This window comes from Rhipicephalus sanguineus, chromosome 5, assembly GCF_013339695.2.
Source record: "Rhipicephalus sanguineus isolate Rsan-2018 chromosome 5, BIME_Rsan_1.4, whole genome shotgun sequence".
Classification (NCBI taxonomy): domain Eukaryota; kingdom Metazoa; phylum Arthropoda; class Arachnida; order Ixodida; family Ixodidae; genus Rhipicephalus; species Rhipicephalus sanguineus.
The window spans coordinates 58,157,428-58,171,817 of NC_051180.1; the positions used below are offsets into that span (position 1 = coordinate 58,157,428).

General features: G+C 49.9%; 1 protein-coding gene across 1 annotated transcript; it reads left to right on the plus strand.

Annotated features, from left to right (window-relative positions):
* Positions 1-9,092: 9,092 nt before the first annotated feature.
* LOC119394676 (neprilysin-1-like) lies at positions 9,093-14,351 on the plus strand. Its single transcript, XM_037661990.2, has 4 exons — positions 9,093-9,557; positions 10,714-10,910; positions 13,128-13,383; positions 14,295-14,351. Exons 1-4 carry the CDS (start codon positions 9,171-9,173, stop codon positions 14,349-14,351), a joined length of 897 nt encoding a protein of 298 aa, XP_037517918.1. The 5' UTR covers positions 9,093-9,170.
* The last annotated feature ends 39 nt before the right edge of the window (positions 14,352-14,390 follow it).

The window sequence follows — 14,390 nt, forward strand, 5'->3', positions numbered from 1 at the left end:
TATTCTCGAAGTTACAGAAACCTAACCGCGTCGATGCTTTGCCGAGCAACAGAAGCGGGTTTATGAGCGGCCTGCGCCACCACTTCTGTAAAGCGGAATTTACCAGAGTCATCATATATACTTGCTACGATGTTTCTATTGCATTGGTACCATGAATACCATATAGAGTAACTTCAGAAAGCGCCACGATAAGTCGGCAGCCGAGCACTCCCAGCGCGCGCTAGCCTCCGCAACGGCCGGGAGTGAGTTAGGGAGCAGTCAGAGCCATATATACCCTTCGGGAGAGTTTGGCGATTGTTTCATCTCGCCGCTCTCCGAGCTCCGCCCAAGCGCCGCCCTCTTCTCGTGACGTAACCCTCTCTCCTCGCTGGCGGCGGCGGGCGACAGCGCGGCGTGGAGTCCGGCGCTGCCGCGACGGCGAGACGCCGGCGCGCCGCACTTACACGATCGCTGAGGAGCGCGCGTAGGTTACGAAGCTCTTGTGCGAATCCGCGCGTATTCATGGCGACTGCTCCTCGCATTCAAGCGTGAATTTGTTGCGTGCGGTGGGCTGCTGTTGCGCGGTTGGCTGTTCAAACAGCAGCGCGCAGGGTTTCCGCCTTTTATGCTACCGAAGGAAAAGAAGCGACGACGCCTTTGGATCAGCAACATCAGACGCAGCAAATGGACCCCGAACGACTGCTCCGTGCTATGCGAGATACGTACTTGAGTATTTAGCTTGAATATTGCTGGTATTATAAACAGCGTTCCATTAACACCAACTTATTATTTGTTGTGCAATGAGGCCCTTTCAGGCGCACATACTTAAAAAATAATTTTGTCACGCCGAAATAAAGGGTTTTATGGTTTCGATCGCTTGGGCAGATTGAAATTTTGGAGCGATCACGCTATAAGTCTCAAGCGTGATGTGTTGCCTTTACGTAATTTATCGCGCGTTCTGAGTACGAGCTTGGGATGTTACCGTGATGTTGTGAGGGGAAGATTTATTTCGATATCGCAGGTTAGTGCCGTCGCGCGTCAGCTGCGGCGGTTACCTGGCCTGTGCTGTACGTTATGTAGTCTGTGTTTCTGTGGCTGTCAGCCTATGGTGTCATTTACCGCTGTGTTGCCACTTGTGTACATGCTAGCAGTTTCACGATTAATTCGCGCATGTAAATTAATCTGCGCCTCTGTGCTAAGCGAATGTGCCTTGCGATTTTTAATCATGTACTTATAGTGCACGATGTCTGTGCTCGTGCAGGAAGCTCTTCCACTATAGCAAGGGGCCCGTATGTGCTCGATGAAATTTTGTGATTAGGAAGTATAGAGCGCGGAGATGTTGAGCAGAAAAATGATTTTGTAAAGTAAACCAACAGGATGTCCCCTTTAAGACTAGCCGAACGAGGTATTGTTTTCATTTAACACGCGCCTACTGGGGGCCCTGCACCTGCTCTGACGAAAACCTTAGATGCCTCAGCAAACGCGAAAATTGACCGCAAGCGTCCGCGGCGTCGGCGTCCCGCGTCGGCGGCGTCAACACGAGGGATGTCAAAAACCATCACGTAATGACGTGACCATACGACCAAAGATTGTGACGTCATCATGACGTCGAATAAGGTGACTTCACGCGATGACGTCAGCACATGACCAGATGTGGTGTAGAAAGATTGCAGTGCCTCCGATCTTGGAGGCAGTGCAAAACAATGTTGGGTCACAAAGCTTTCGAAAGGGGGGGTGGGGGTGGCGTGAGGAACAATACATCAACTGAAGAAAAGGAAGACGGCTTTCGCCTTCGAGTGGTCTTAGGCGAATGCATAAGAGACCCTGTGAGTATTTTCTTTTTTCTCTCTTATTAGAGAGTTTTAGTGCCGGGGACTCCAAGCCGCTTCCTTATTCACCCTTGTACTCTCAGCCGCACCCATGGACTACACAAAGGGGCTTGCGTACGCAAGGCACTTTGGGGTAGCGGCACTAAAATTCTCTAAGAGGGAATTTTACACAAACGGCTTGGGAAGCCCCCAAGCCGTTTGTGTACGCCCGCTTTTGCGCTTTTGTGGCCTTAATACAATTACGTGCGCTGGTATCTGTTTCTTTTAAAAGCAGAGCTGTTTAAGCTTGGAGAATCCCCGTTAGTGGCGAATAAAAATTGTCACCATCTGGAAGCGGCACGCAATCCGTCCTCTTCTTTATATTCTGCTTTGGTGCCAGAACACGTGCACAGATTTTCCGGCGTGGTATGCAATGATTCTCACGTAACACTTGTCACGTCACATGTTCCAAAAATCACACCTGTTATATATGCACGTCACAGAGTCACATCACGCAATACCAATTTTGGTGTATATCAATCTCGCGGAACGGCCACCATCGCACCATGACCGGGGCACGTAAGTCACGCTGTACATGACATGTGTGTCATGATATTCACATTAACTTCCGTTATTTATGTTTGTCACACAGTCATGTCGCGCACTACCAATTTTGGTGTATATCGAGCAAGCGAAACGGCCGCCAGCGCTCCATGAGCGTGGCACGTAAGTCATGCTGTACATGACACGCGTGTCATGATTTTCACATTAACTCCCGTTATTTATGTTCGTCACACAGTGATGTCGCGCACTACCAATTTTGGTCTATATCAAGCTAGCGCAACGGCCGCCAGCGCACCATGAGCGTAGCAAGTAAGTCATACATGACACGTGTGTCATGATTTTTGTATTAACTCCCGTTATTTATGTTCGTCACACAGTCATGTCGCGCAATACCAATTTTGGTGTATATCAAGCTAGCGAAACGTCCGCCAGCGCACCATGAGCGTGGCACGTAAGTCGTGCTGTACATGACATGCGTATCATGATTTTCATAATAACTCCCGTTATTTATGTTCGCCATTCACTCTCGTCAAGCCATACCAATTTTGGTATATATCAAATTAACGAAACGGCCGCAACAGCACCAAGACTGTGGCATGTGAATCATGCTGTATACATGACATGCATGTAATGATTTTCATGTTAAGACCATTCATTTATGTTTGTCATACAGTCACATTATGCCATACCAATTTTGGTATACACCCCATGAACGAAACGGCCAGGAGAGCACAAATTCGTAGGCGGCTAGATAGGTAGATAGACACATAGATACGCTCAAAGTCGTAGAAGTTCGCTAAGAAATGCTTCGCATTTAAAAAAACCAAGATAAACGCAAACCCACAGGTCTTCATAGCTCGAAAAGTCACCGATGATCACGATACTCCCTCATGCGAAATCTGAGCGCAGCTTTGTGTTGAGGCAACGCGAACTGTGTTTGAATTTCTGGCTATCCGCATTGGAACATTCGTTACATATTGCCACAGAAACTGCCAGTGCTCGAGTGCTACGCACGCCACTCTGTGCATTGCAGGCGTCATCGACATCCCCGTCACGACAAGCGAGACAGTAGCAGCGCACCCACCAGCTCTACATGCGCACGAGCTCCGACCGAAGGGCGAGCACGCATGACGGAGGAAGAAAGCGATGTTAGAGGCCAGTGGCTCGTGATATCGACAGAATCCACGTTCGCTGTCTTTCGTCATCGTTCGCTCTATCGGTTACGCCGACTACGCCAACGGCGATGCCGAACAACGCAGGAACAGACGTCTAAGAGGTGCGACCAAAAAGCACAGCGCGTATCGCGTCGTGGACTCGAATCGGCGTGCATAACTCAGTTTCACGATGATTTAGACACGTCTAATTCACTCCATATTCTTCATTAAATTCGTATAACAATGTTCTTGCACAATTTCGCTTTCGCAATTTGTTTAGTAGCGCTAGATTTCACGAATGAACAGCGCGTACATAGCCTCAGCCGTGCGCCCGTCGCGCGGAAAGACTATATATGGCGGACGCCGCCGGAGCGGAGGCGTGGCGGTGACGTGAACAGCGTCATCGCCGCGCCGCGACGTCACTGCCCCGCCCATTCGCCAGACTCTCCCCATCGACGGCTCTGGGAGCAGTTGGCTCGGAGCGCCCCCACGAAATTGCGGCCATAGGTAGCAACAGCCCCCCGTGCGCAGGCCGTAAAGGAAGGAGCGAGCGCGCGCCTCCAGACCGGCCGTGCTACACTAGGCGCGGTTCAGCCAGAAGCCGCTAGGCGGCGACTCCGCTCGATCTCGCAGCCAATAGGGAGCTTTCACAAGCGGCGGAGGCGCTGTGCATTGTGGGTAGTCCGCCATTTTGAAGTCATAGTCAACCAAGCAGGGAAGCGCGCGCGTGCGGCAGCACCGAGTAAACAAACAGACGTGCCGGCGCGATCGCGCATGTTCTTATTGTGAGGAGTACCGAGCATTAACTACGAAGTCAACGAAGACCAGAATGTACGCATCCATGCTCTCCCTTAAACACCGCGACTGATACAACGAGAAAATCCAACTATCGGGAGTGGACCCGTTCATGCTGCAGGCAGCCGACTGTGAACTTGCGACCACTCGTCGATGCCTCGGACATTCGTGAATTTGTGGTCTTGCGGACGTGTTTTGTTACGCGGCAGCAGCTGAAAGGAAACGCAGTCGTGGCCTCGTGAAAGGAAGGGAGGCCGTTGGCGGCCACAACTTCGTGACAAGTGGCTGGGTAAGCGAGCCGCGTATGAAGCAATTTGCTGTCGATAGCGGGATCATCATGACACAGGTAAGCTTGTAAGGGCGTTTTAGATATTTATCTTTTGCATTCTTTTGTTAGCTGACAAGCCTCAAGTCGAAGTGTGGTTCCTGGGGAAGGGTGACGGAGAGGTCCTTGCCGCGCACGGCCTGAAACGGCGAGGCGTGTTCGCACATCGCAGCGCTCCTCTTTTACGTGGAGTACGGCCTGCGAGCGCGTGAAGAGCGCTCGTGCACAGACGGCTCCAAGAGCTGGTTCCCTCCTGCCATGAAAAAACATGAGGTGCGGCCCGTTGCCGAAAGGGACTTGTCGTCATCGGCGATGAAGAAGTGGCGCATTGACACTGCAACAAGCGCAACTTGTGCACCGCAGCCTTGACCGCGGCCAGTTTCTCGGCGTACTGATTGCAGCTGAGTATCGAGCTGCAGTAGCGAGCACTTATGTGTAGTCGGTGAGAAGCAGCAAAGGCGCCGATTAGCATCAGCTCTTCGAGAAAAGTGCAATAAGTTTAAGTTTTCATGAACTTTTGGCAAAATATGCCAAGGTGTACAGCACGCTGCTCAAGAGCGCTGCAATGTACGAGCACGCCTTGCTGTTTCCGGCCATGCATAATGCGCAACAAGGATTTCTCCGTCACCCTTTCCCAGGAACCACACTTCGACGGGAGGCTTGATGCGGGCCTGCGAATGGGTCACCTAACAAAAGAATGGAAAAGATAAACATCTAAAACGCCCTTACAAGCTTACCTGTGTCATGACGATCCCGCTATCGGCAGCAACTTGCTTCATTCGCCGCTCGCTTACCGGCCGCTCGTCACGAAATTGTGGCCGCCAACGGCCTTCCTTCCTTTGAGCTGCCGTCGCGTTACAAAGCACGTCCTCAAGACCACATATTCGCGAATGTTGGAGGCATCGACGAGCGGTCACAAATTCACATCCACTATGCCTGCAGCGTGAACGGGTCCACTCGGATAGCTGGATTTTCTCGTATCACTCGCGGTGTTTCTAGGAGAGCGTCGATGCGTACATTCTGGTCTTCGCTGACTTCGTAGTTATTGCTCCGTACTCCTCACAAGAACAACAAGCGCGATTGCGCCGGCACGTCTGTTTGTTTACTCGGTGCTGCCGCTCGCGCGCGCTTCCCGGCTCGGTTCAGCGCCTGCTCGGTTGTCTATGACTTCAAAATGGCGGACTACCCACAATGCACAGCGCCTCCGCCGTAAGTTTGACTGAAGTATGTACAGTTTGAGACCTTCGAAGTTGTGACCTGCTACATTAAAATGCTGTGCCACTGCTTTGGGTAATTTCTTCGCTGTGTCCGCGCGATGCCCGTTTAATCTAACATTAACAGGTTGTCCCGTTTCACCAATGTACCGTTTTTGACAATATGAGCATTCGATCATGTAGATAACGTTTGAACTGTAGAGAAGCATTGAAACGCTGTAATGGGTCGTCCTCTCGAGCGCCTTCTAGTGGGTCGCCCCCTTCGCCTCTTCTCGGAGAGCACGTCCCTCGTGCTCGTGCTCGTGAGAGTCTGCGCTCTGTCGTGACTGTTGTGCATCGTCGCCGTCAATCCAGCCGTCTATAGACGCCTTTACAGAACTAGTGCAGATAAAACTAGATTTTATATGATGGACGTAATCACTTCCCGTGCTTTTAACTATAACGTCATCTTGAAGGTGCTTACAAGTCTTACATCTTGGACGAGAACAAGGTGTAATGTGGGCAGTAGAATGAGGGTTTACTTTTGCATGCACTAACATGTCCTTAAAATTCCTATTGCGGCGATACACGACCTTTGGTACTCCGGGAAACGCTTTTCTAAGGCGCTCGTTGCTTGCCAGTATTGGGTAATACTTATGGAGGATAATATTTATGTTTCGTAGCGCATTTGAGTATTTGGTTATAAATGCTGGCGGCTGTTTAGGCTGTGCTACGGGGGCCCTTTGAGCTAGTGATGATTTCCTATCTAGTTGACTTTTTTTTATGTAGTTGACTCTAGTTGATTTTTTTTTCGCGTTCCTTATGACTCACCCAGTCGTCACGGTGGCCTCTCCCCCCCCCCCCTTCTTCCTTCTGGTGGAGAGGGCACGAAGCATGTACACAAGATAGCTAAGGAAATCAGTTCCAGCCTTGAAGAAGACGAGTCCACTTGTCGAAACGTCGGCTCGAGCACCCACCCCCTGTTTATGGATTTTTTTCATCGCAGCTTCCATCTTCCACTTCCTGCCGTTTAACTTTAAATTGTATTTCTATGCATACACTATATTGAAAATAAGCACACTGACAGACCGAAGTAGAGTGAAAGTGGGAGACGTTATAATAATAATAATTGTTGGGGTTTAACGTTCGAAAACCATGATTATGAGAGACGGCGTAGCGGAGGGCTCCTGAAATGTCGACCACCTGGGGTTCTTTAACGTGCACCTAAATCTAAGTACACGGGCCTCAAGCATTTTCGCCTGCATCGAAAATGCGGCCGACGCGGCCGGGATTCGATCCCGCGACCGGACCAGGGGCGTAGCCAGAAATTTTTTTCGGGGGGGGGGGGGGGGTTCAACCATACTTTATGTATGTTCGTGCGTGCGTTTGTATGTGTGCGTGCCTATATACGCAAGCAAAACTGAAAAATTTCGGGGGGGTTTCAACCCCCCAACCCCCCCCCTTGGCTACGCCCCTGGACCGGACGTATAATGACGGTCATTACGCAATCACCTCTATTCCTTTGCTCCAAGTCTCGTGCGAAGTTGTTTCGCCCATTACGTGCGACACATGGACTCGGACACTGCAGACACGGAGGATCCGATTTCCCCAGTCAACACTGCTTCGCTTCAGGCTGCATAATGTCCTGAACGATTCTCCTTCGGCATAAGCGCAAGGCAAACGATAAAAACACGCGCACTGCGCCAAACGATCCGCCGTACGAGCGTAAACACGGCGCGGTCACTGAGACGTATGTGCTCCGTTGGCTCGGTGATGGCGGACGGAGGACAGGAACTGACGTCACTTGCAAGTTAGGTATATTAATTCATATAAAGGACCATGGACACCAAAACTTAAAACTCGAGATATAATGAAAAGAAGTGACACAAGAAACGCCGACCAAAAATGAAATGGTTTAAAAACATCAACTCGTTTCATCTCCTGTACGGAAGCCTTGTTTACATAAAAGTCACATAAACCTCTTGATGTTTTAAAGCCATTTGATGTTTGGTCGGTGTTTCTTTTCTTGTTTTTTTATTTTTTAATTATTCCTCCTTCCTACCAAACGAGCTACTCGAGCCATAGATCTGATGAAACTTGAGATTTTTTTTTTTACTCTCATGCATACGTAGGTACTAATGAGCATGTATTAATATGGTAGGTTTGCTTGAAATATTTTTAAACATCGTTTTAAAGCAAGCGAAACTGCTCATGCGAGCTGACAGCACCTGCGCATAGTGGGTGTACCTCACGGTATAGAAACTATGATTATATGACACATTGAGCGGCTCCCTTGGCACTCTTTGACGTTTTACCGTCTCTGCGAATACTATCGACGTCACAGATAAAAATGCCTGAGTAGTGAGCGATGGGATAGTTTATATATTCCTCCATCACACTGTTGTCGCAGCGTTGCTGACGCGCAGCTTTCGTTTTCTGACTGATGGCATGTGTACACACTGTAATGGCGGGCAACCTGTGCGCGTGGTGATAGTGCCCATTGAAGCAGAGAGGCAGCAATACAGCCGCCATATTGTTTTATTCGTTCCTGCACGCTTGCAAGGCCTCATTTCACTGTTCAACGAGCGTGCTTTGCAGCGGGAACTAATTCGATCACACGCAATGGTACGACCGGTCAATCGCAACCGTGAGTGCAGCGCAGGTTACTGCACGTCGCTCCCACCACTGCCATCAACGAATATCAATAGACAGAATTGATTGAAGTTGCGTCCTCCTCCTTAAGAATTTGGACGTACTTTTTCGAGCTGACGCTAAGACGGATCATAATTAACAACGTTAGCAATACGTACACGCAGCGCTGGAGCATTCTGCGGCTCCATTTCGTGACTCCCTCTCACACACAGCTACTCATTAAAGGGCACAGGTCACGAACAAAAACTTCGCTCTCAGTGATTAACGTACCGTCCGCTTCTTGACCAGTCTCCATAGCGGGTATATTCCATAGTTTGACCATTGCCGTCATCATTCTTGAGAAATATTTTATTGTGCGTATACTGTGCTGTCCAGCGGGCCCACAGTGCGGCCGAGAGGCCTTGCCCTCCGGTCCCTACGTGGGAGCGGCCCGCTGCGTATCCATACACGCTCTGCGGGACCTCAGTAAAGTTTTTCATACCATACCGTACCATTTGTGACCCGTATAAAGATGAAATCAATAAGAAGAAGAAGGAGCACGAGGTAATCGACGTCGGTGCTCGTGGGCGCGTGTCGCCGCAGCTGCTCAGGAAACGCAGAAATCGATTCTGGTTCCGCAGTTGTACCTCCGGCGCGCAGAAAGAACAGCGAATTACAGAGGACCAGGCAGGAAGACCACTCAGCAGAGAGTATACGCATCATGGCCTCTTCCACGGCCCATCTGCGAGTGAGCGTTCCTTGTCAAGTTCCTTCCGTCGAGGAAGTGAACAAGGTGGCTTCTCGTGGCAGAGACCAAAGCAATGCGGGCTCGTTCGAAGTCGCGTCAGCCGTCGACGGAAGAGCCGCGTGGTACCGGTACGGCATCTTCGTGTCCTCGCTGACGCTGGTCACGCTCGCAATGGGCTACGGACTGTCTCACGTGCTGCGGCGCCAGCTCTTCGGCTGCATGGATCCCGGCTGTTTCGAGGCGGCCACCACGCTGGGCAGCTCGCTGCAGGACGCGCGTGGTGATCCCTGCGAAGACTTCTACGGCTTCGTGTGCGGCGGCTGGCAGCGCTCCAATCCAGTGTCCGCCAATCACTTCCAGGTGAGTGTTCATGGCGTCCCTAAGCGACAATATGGCCGACTTCGACGCGTGCGGTCCCTAGTATAGTAGCACCCGTGCAGTGCATATAGTATAGCTGTGTGCGTGCATAGTCATGATAATAATGAAAACAGACAATGAAGCCAAGGAAAGCCGAGGAGGTGTTATTTTAGTCCTTCAACTGTATTGTAATGATTATGATACAAATGTGAACAAATTAAAGTGGACGAAAAGACAAATTGCCGCTTGCAGGGACTGAACATGCAACCTTCGGATAAGGCGTCCGATGCTCTACCATATGCAGGTTTGGTCCCCTTCTTTCGTTCATGCCTCGCCACGGTGGTTTAGTGGTTACGGCACTCGAGTGCTGACCCGAAGGTCGCGGTATCGAATCCCGGCCGCGGCGGCTGCATTTTCGATGGAGACGAAAATGTTTGAGGCCCGTGTACTTAGATTTAGGTGCACGTTAAAGAACCCCAGGTGGTCTAAATTTCCGGAGCCCTCCACTATACGGCGTCTCACATAATTATATCGTGGTTTTGGGACGTTAACCCCCAAATATTATTATTATTATTCTTTCGTTCACAAGATATGTCTTATACCGGGCGCGGGTTGCACGCGCATACCCATTAAAATCACGCAAGGGGAATAAAAGCGAGTCTGTAAGATAACGCACTGGAGTGGTATAATAACGGTTAGATTGGCGGCCTAGCCAGGGCGTTTTAGGCCACCCGGAAACGGCTTCAAGCAGCGTCGACTGATCAAGGTTGGCAGTCCAGAAGAACGCTTTCTTTCGATGCCGTCAGTCGCCTTCTCTGTGCCACCTATATGCTCATGGGCATCGGCAGGATTTTGTCTTGGGACGTGCAAACCCGAAGTAAGGAAAGCCGAGCTAGTTGGTACGAATGCATCGTGGAATAGCGCAAGAAACACACTGGGACACAGGCAAGAGAGAGACATCAGTTGAAAGTTAGCGCCTGTGTCGTCTCTCTTGTTTGTTTCCCTGTGTGTTTCTTGCGCTATTCCACGATGCAAACCCGTGTTGCATCGCGGTGAGAGTGGGGAGGGGGTGTGAGTGGCTCGGGAGGGTCAAGTGCCCCTTTTCCATCCCCCTGCCGACGGCCATGCCTATGCTGGTTATATATGTCGTACGCTGCAGGCCCTTCAGCAGCGCGTGGCGCTGGCAGCCATCGTCAGTCTCATACTGGAGGACGGTGACGGGCCCAAGCTGACGCACCGGGTGGCACGCCTCTTCCAACGCTGCGCACAGCTGGCGTTCAACGAGCAGCACCGACTGGACGAGCTGCGAGCGTTTTTGGCGCGCTTCAACCTCAGCTGGCCCAACTCTCAACCTAGGTTGGACTCCGCAGTTATTTTTTTTCTCTCTTTCATTGAATCGCTATACCCGAGAAAATGCGCTGCATGAGTTTCTTGTAGCGCGTTATTGTCATTGAGCCGTTCCCGCTCAGCGTCACTAGTAATTTTTGCAGATGGCGGGCTGTGTGTGTTTTGCGGGGCTGTGTATGTTTTGCAATCAGATAAACTTGCGGTCGCCAATTAGTATCACATTTATGTACATATTTCTCAACGTCCTTGTTACCACGAACACTCTTAATACTACTGTACTCGTTAAATGATTATGGTACGCAACGTTTTTCAAACACGTGGCCGCATGCCTGCCACGTTAATTAGCGAGTTTTAGTATAGCGGATAACAGCAAACGCAAGGATTTAGCGTTAGCGTTAGCGTTGCGTGCTCCTAACCGCGCATGAGCAGAACGTAAACGTAGCCCGAGCTCTTACGTACGAACGCTATTTCTGGAATATAGCGTTCAACGCTAACGCACGCAAGAGATCCCGTACGTAGGGCAAGATGGCGGTGCCTGTTGAAGTGAGAGCCGTCCACTTCGAATCTTTGTAGTCGTCGTCCTGCATTATTAAACTCATTCATTCCCTAGTAATGATCGTATTTGATTTAGATTTGAGTAATGAGGCTTCGTCAACCGTGTGCCGCCGATAAAAGAGCTCCGTTTTTGAGATACAAAGTGGATTTGCGCTGCAGAAGGCTTAGCAAGATTTGTTGGCAAGGTTCGCTCATGTTTTCTGTAGCAGCGCAGAGATCGCGACGCTCTCTTTAGTCGCCTCTTTCCAAGATACGGCCACAAGTCAAGCAGATACATGTCAGGCGTCGTTTCCCTTCATGCCTTTCGCGGCAGTGCATGAATGTGACGCGTGATGCGTCCCAGCTTAAAAAGGCCAGGTAATAGGGGTCTTGAAGAATTCTCGAACGCGGCATGTCGACAGAAACCAATGTGTCAGAACCACGGTGTAAGATATGTACTCTTTAGGTGGGGACACTCCCCGGCTTGCATGCAGAGCGCGTTCGACCAGATAAAGTAACAACGGCGCGCGTCTGTTGGTCCGGCGATCGCAGCGGGTATCTATCGGCGAGAAGACGCAACTTAAACAGAAAAAATGCTTTCTGCACCGTTGCTATAGCAACCAACGTGGTCGGCGGCAACGCCGGCGTCCGCCGCATGTCTCGTTTTTCGCTCGTGAAAAACGCGGTATGCGTTTCCAACTTTACTTGCTGACGTACCATGGCCGCGTTCGCTGACTAGGAAATTCAGATTTCCCGCGAAGGGCCAGTTGCTACGGGAACGCGTTTTTACGTTGAAGTTGCGTCAACCCGCCGATAGGTATCCGCTGCCGTCAGCGGACCGACGGGTGCTCAGCGTTGTTACTTTATCTGGTCGATGGCGTCTCGCGAGTGTCCTCACCTAAAGAGTATATATCTTACACCGTGGTCAGAACTCAACACTTCTGCAAACGCGACATGGAGACGCAACAGTGGTGACTTTGGATCAGCTCGACTCGGTGGCGCTTTTGTGGATTCTACAGTGCATTTAGTGGTTTTATGTCTAGATGGCACTGTATGTGCTTGCGTTAGCGTTAGCGGGAATGCCTTCCGCTGTACTAAAAGACCACCAGTTGACACGCAGCGCGTTCCGTTTTAGCGTTAGCGTTGAGACGCACGCTAACGCTAACGTAAGCGTTTCCCGCTATCGTAAATTAGACAAATTAGGAACTGCTAAGCGAGCATGAGTTCACACCTCAAGTAATCGTACTGTGCTATTGAGTCTTCTCCGAAACCGGTCCAACGGCAGTTGTTTCAACACAGCTTAGGGTATTACACAGTTGCAACTGCAAAGTAAGCAGACGTTAAAAAAAATTGAATACAAAATGTTCTGTACAGTATAGGAGTAATGGTCAACCTCCTAAGAGATGATCAAAATATGCATTCGACTATGGCATAATCATTATGATGTTTGAAAGATAAATCTCAAGAGGGGCGGGGCACTTGAAAGGGTGTGTCCTCCCCACAGCTTGAACACAGTAAGGGGGGTAGGACCCCCCCCCCCCCATTATTTACAAACCGCTGTCTCTACGTCTCCACTGTCGTACTACGTTCCGGCTTGCGTTGTACCACAAGTTGTGTGGTTGGCAGCCCACCAGTCCTTCCTGTGGAGCTCTAATATTCAAACGTCTACTGCTCGCTGCTCTAACGCTGCAGGTCCAAGTTGGATATCCTGGACACACTCGTAGCCCTCTCCCTGGACTGGGGCGTGCCCGTGTTCTTCCACCTGAGCGTGGACGCGTACTTCAAGCGCCGAGGCCTGCGCATCCTGCACTTCAGCAGCAACCCGTACCTGCTCGAGTGGTTCGTGGCGCGCAATTCCCTGCAGGAGAAGGGCACGCTGCTCGGCTACTTCAACCGAGCCTCGGTCATACTGAACGGCTCGACCGCATGTCCGGAAACCGTGGAAAAGGCAAGTGGGAAACAATGGAACTCCGCAATTAAGAATTTTACCTTATAACAGCGTTAGCTTTGCATAGCCCTTTGAGACGCTATGTACTCAATAGTGTGCACCACCTGCTTTTGCTATTTGTATCGACTAGGGGCTAAGAAATAGCGAGATACATTGAGCTTTGGATTAATTGAACCTCCTGCATAATCAATTTGTCTTCATTTGATCACTTTGCTGAAGGCACTACCATATTTGATGAGTCGTCCGACGTGCCGCTTCCTGCGACCCACGTCAAAAGTACAATTTTTCTTTGCTCAACGTAGACGTCACAGAAAAAGAAATCGCATACTTTCTAGCCTGAGATTTAATTCTATTTATGCTGAAACATAGCACGTATAGCTTCAGAATAAATAGATATTTAATTGCATAGTAATTACGAATGATTACTATCAATAACGCACATAAATTGACGTATTACGACATTATTTTTGTTGCAATATGCTATCGAGTGCCTTGAAATAACAGTGTGTCGATTTAACGCACTTACAGACAGTTCTTCATAGGTGACGTCTGAAAGGTTTACTTACGATGTTCGCTTAGGAATTGTTCTGTCGAATCACTTAACCAAGTTAGTTCTACCGAGATTTCAAAGGCGGAAAAAGCACCATATATGGTATAGAAATGTTATGTCGACATTAACGTAATGGAACTGGAGACATCGTCGGATCTTTCTGCGTTGTTTGTTGGCGCTTTCAAAGTGACGCGTACAACGTAGCATAAAGAGTATGCTTTTGCTGTATCTGGCTCTTCGTTCACGAGATGAAGCGCATTGGCTGGTGCTCATTCTTTCTTATTCCAGCTAGGGCACAACAGGTGTATCTCACCTTCCTCTTTAGTTTGAGCGCTGGATATGATCTGCTTATACACTGCAGGTTTTAGCGTACTATGATCATTCGACAGATTTGAGCAGCAAGTGCCCCAAAATATAAACAGTTTAACAGGGATTTAACCAGCATCGTGTTCATGGC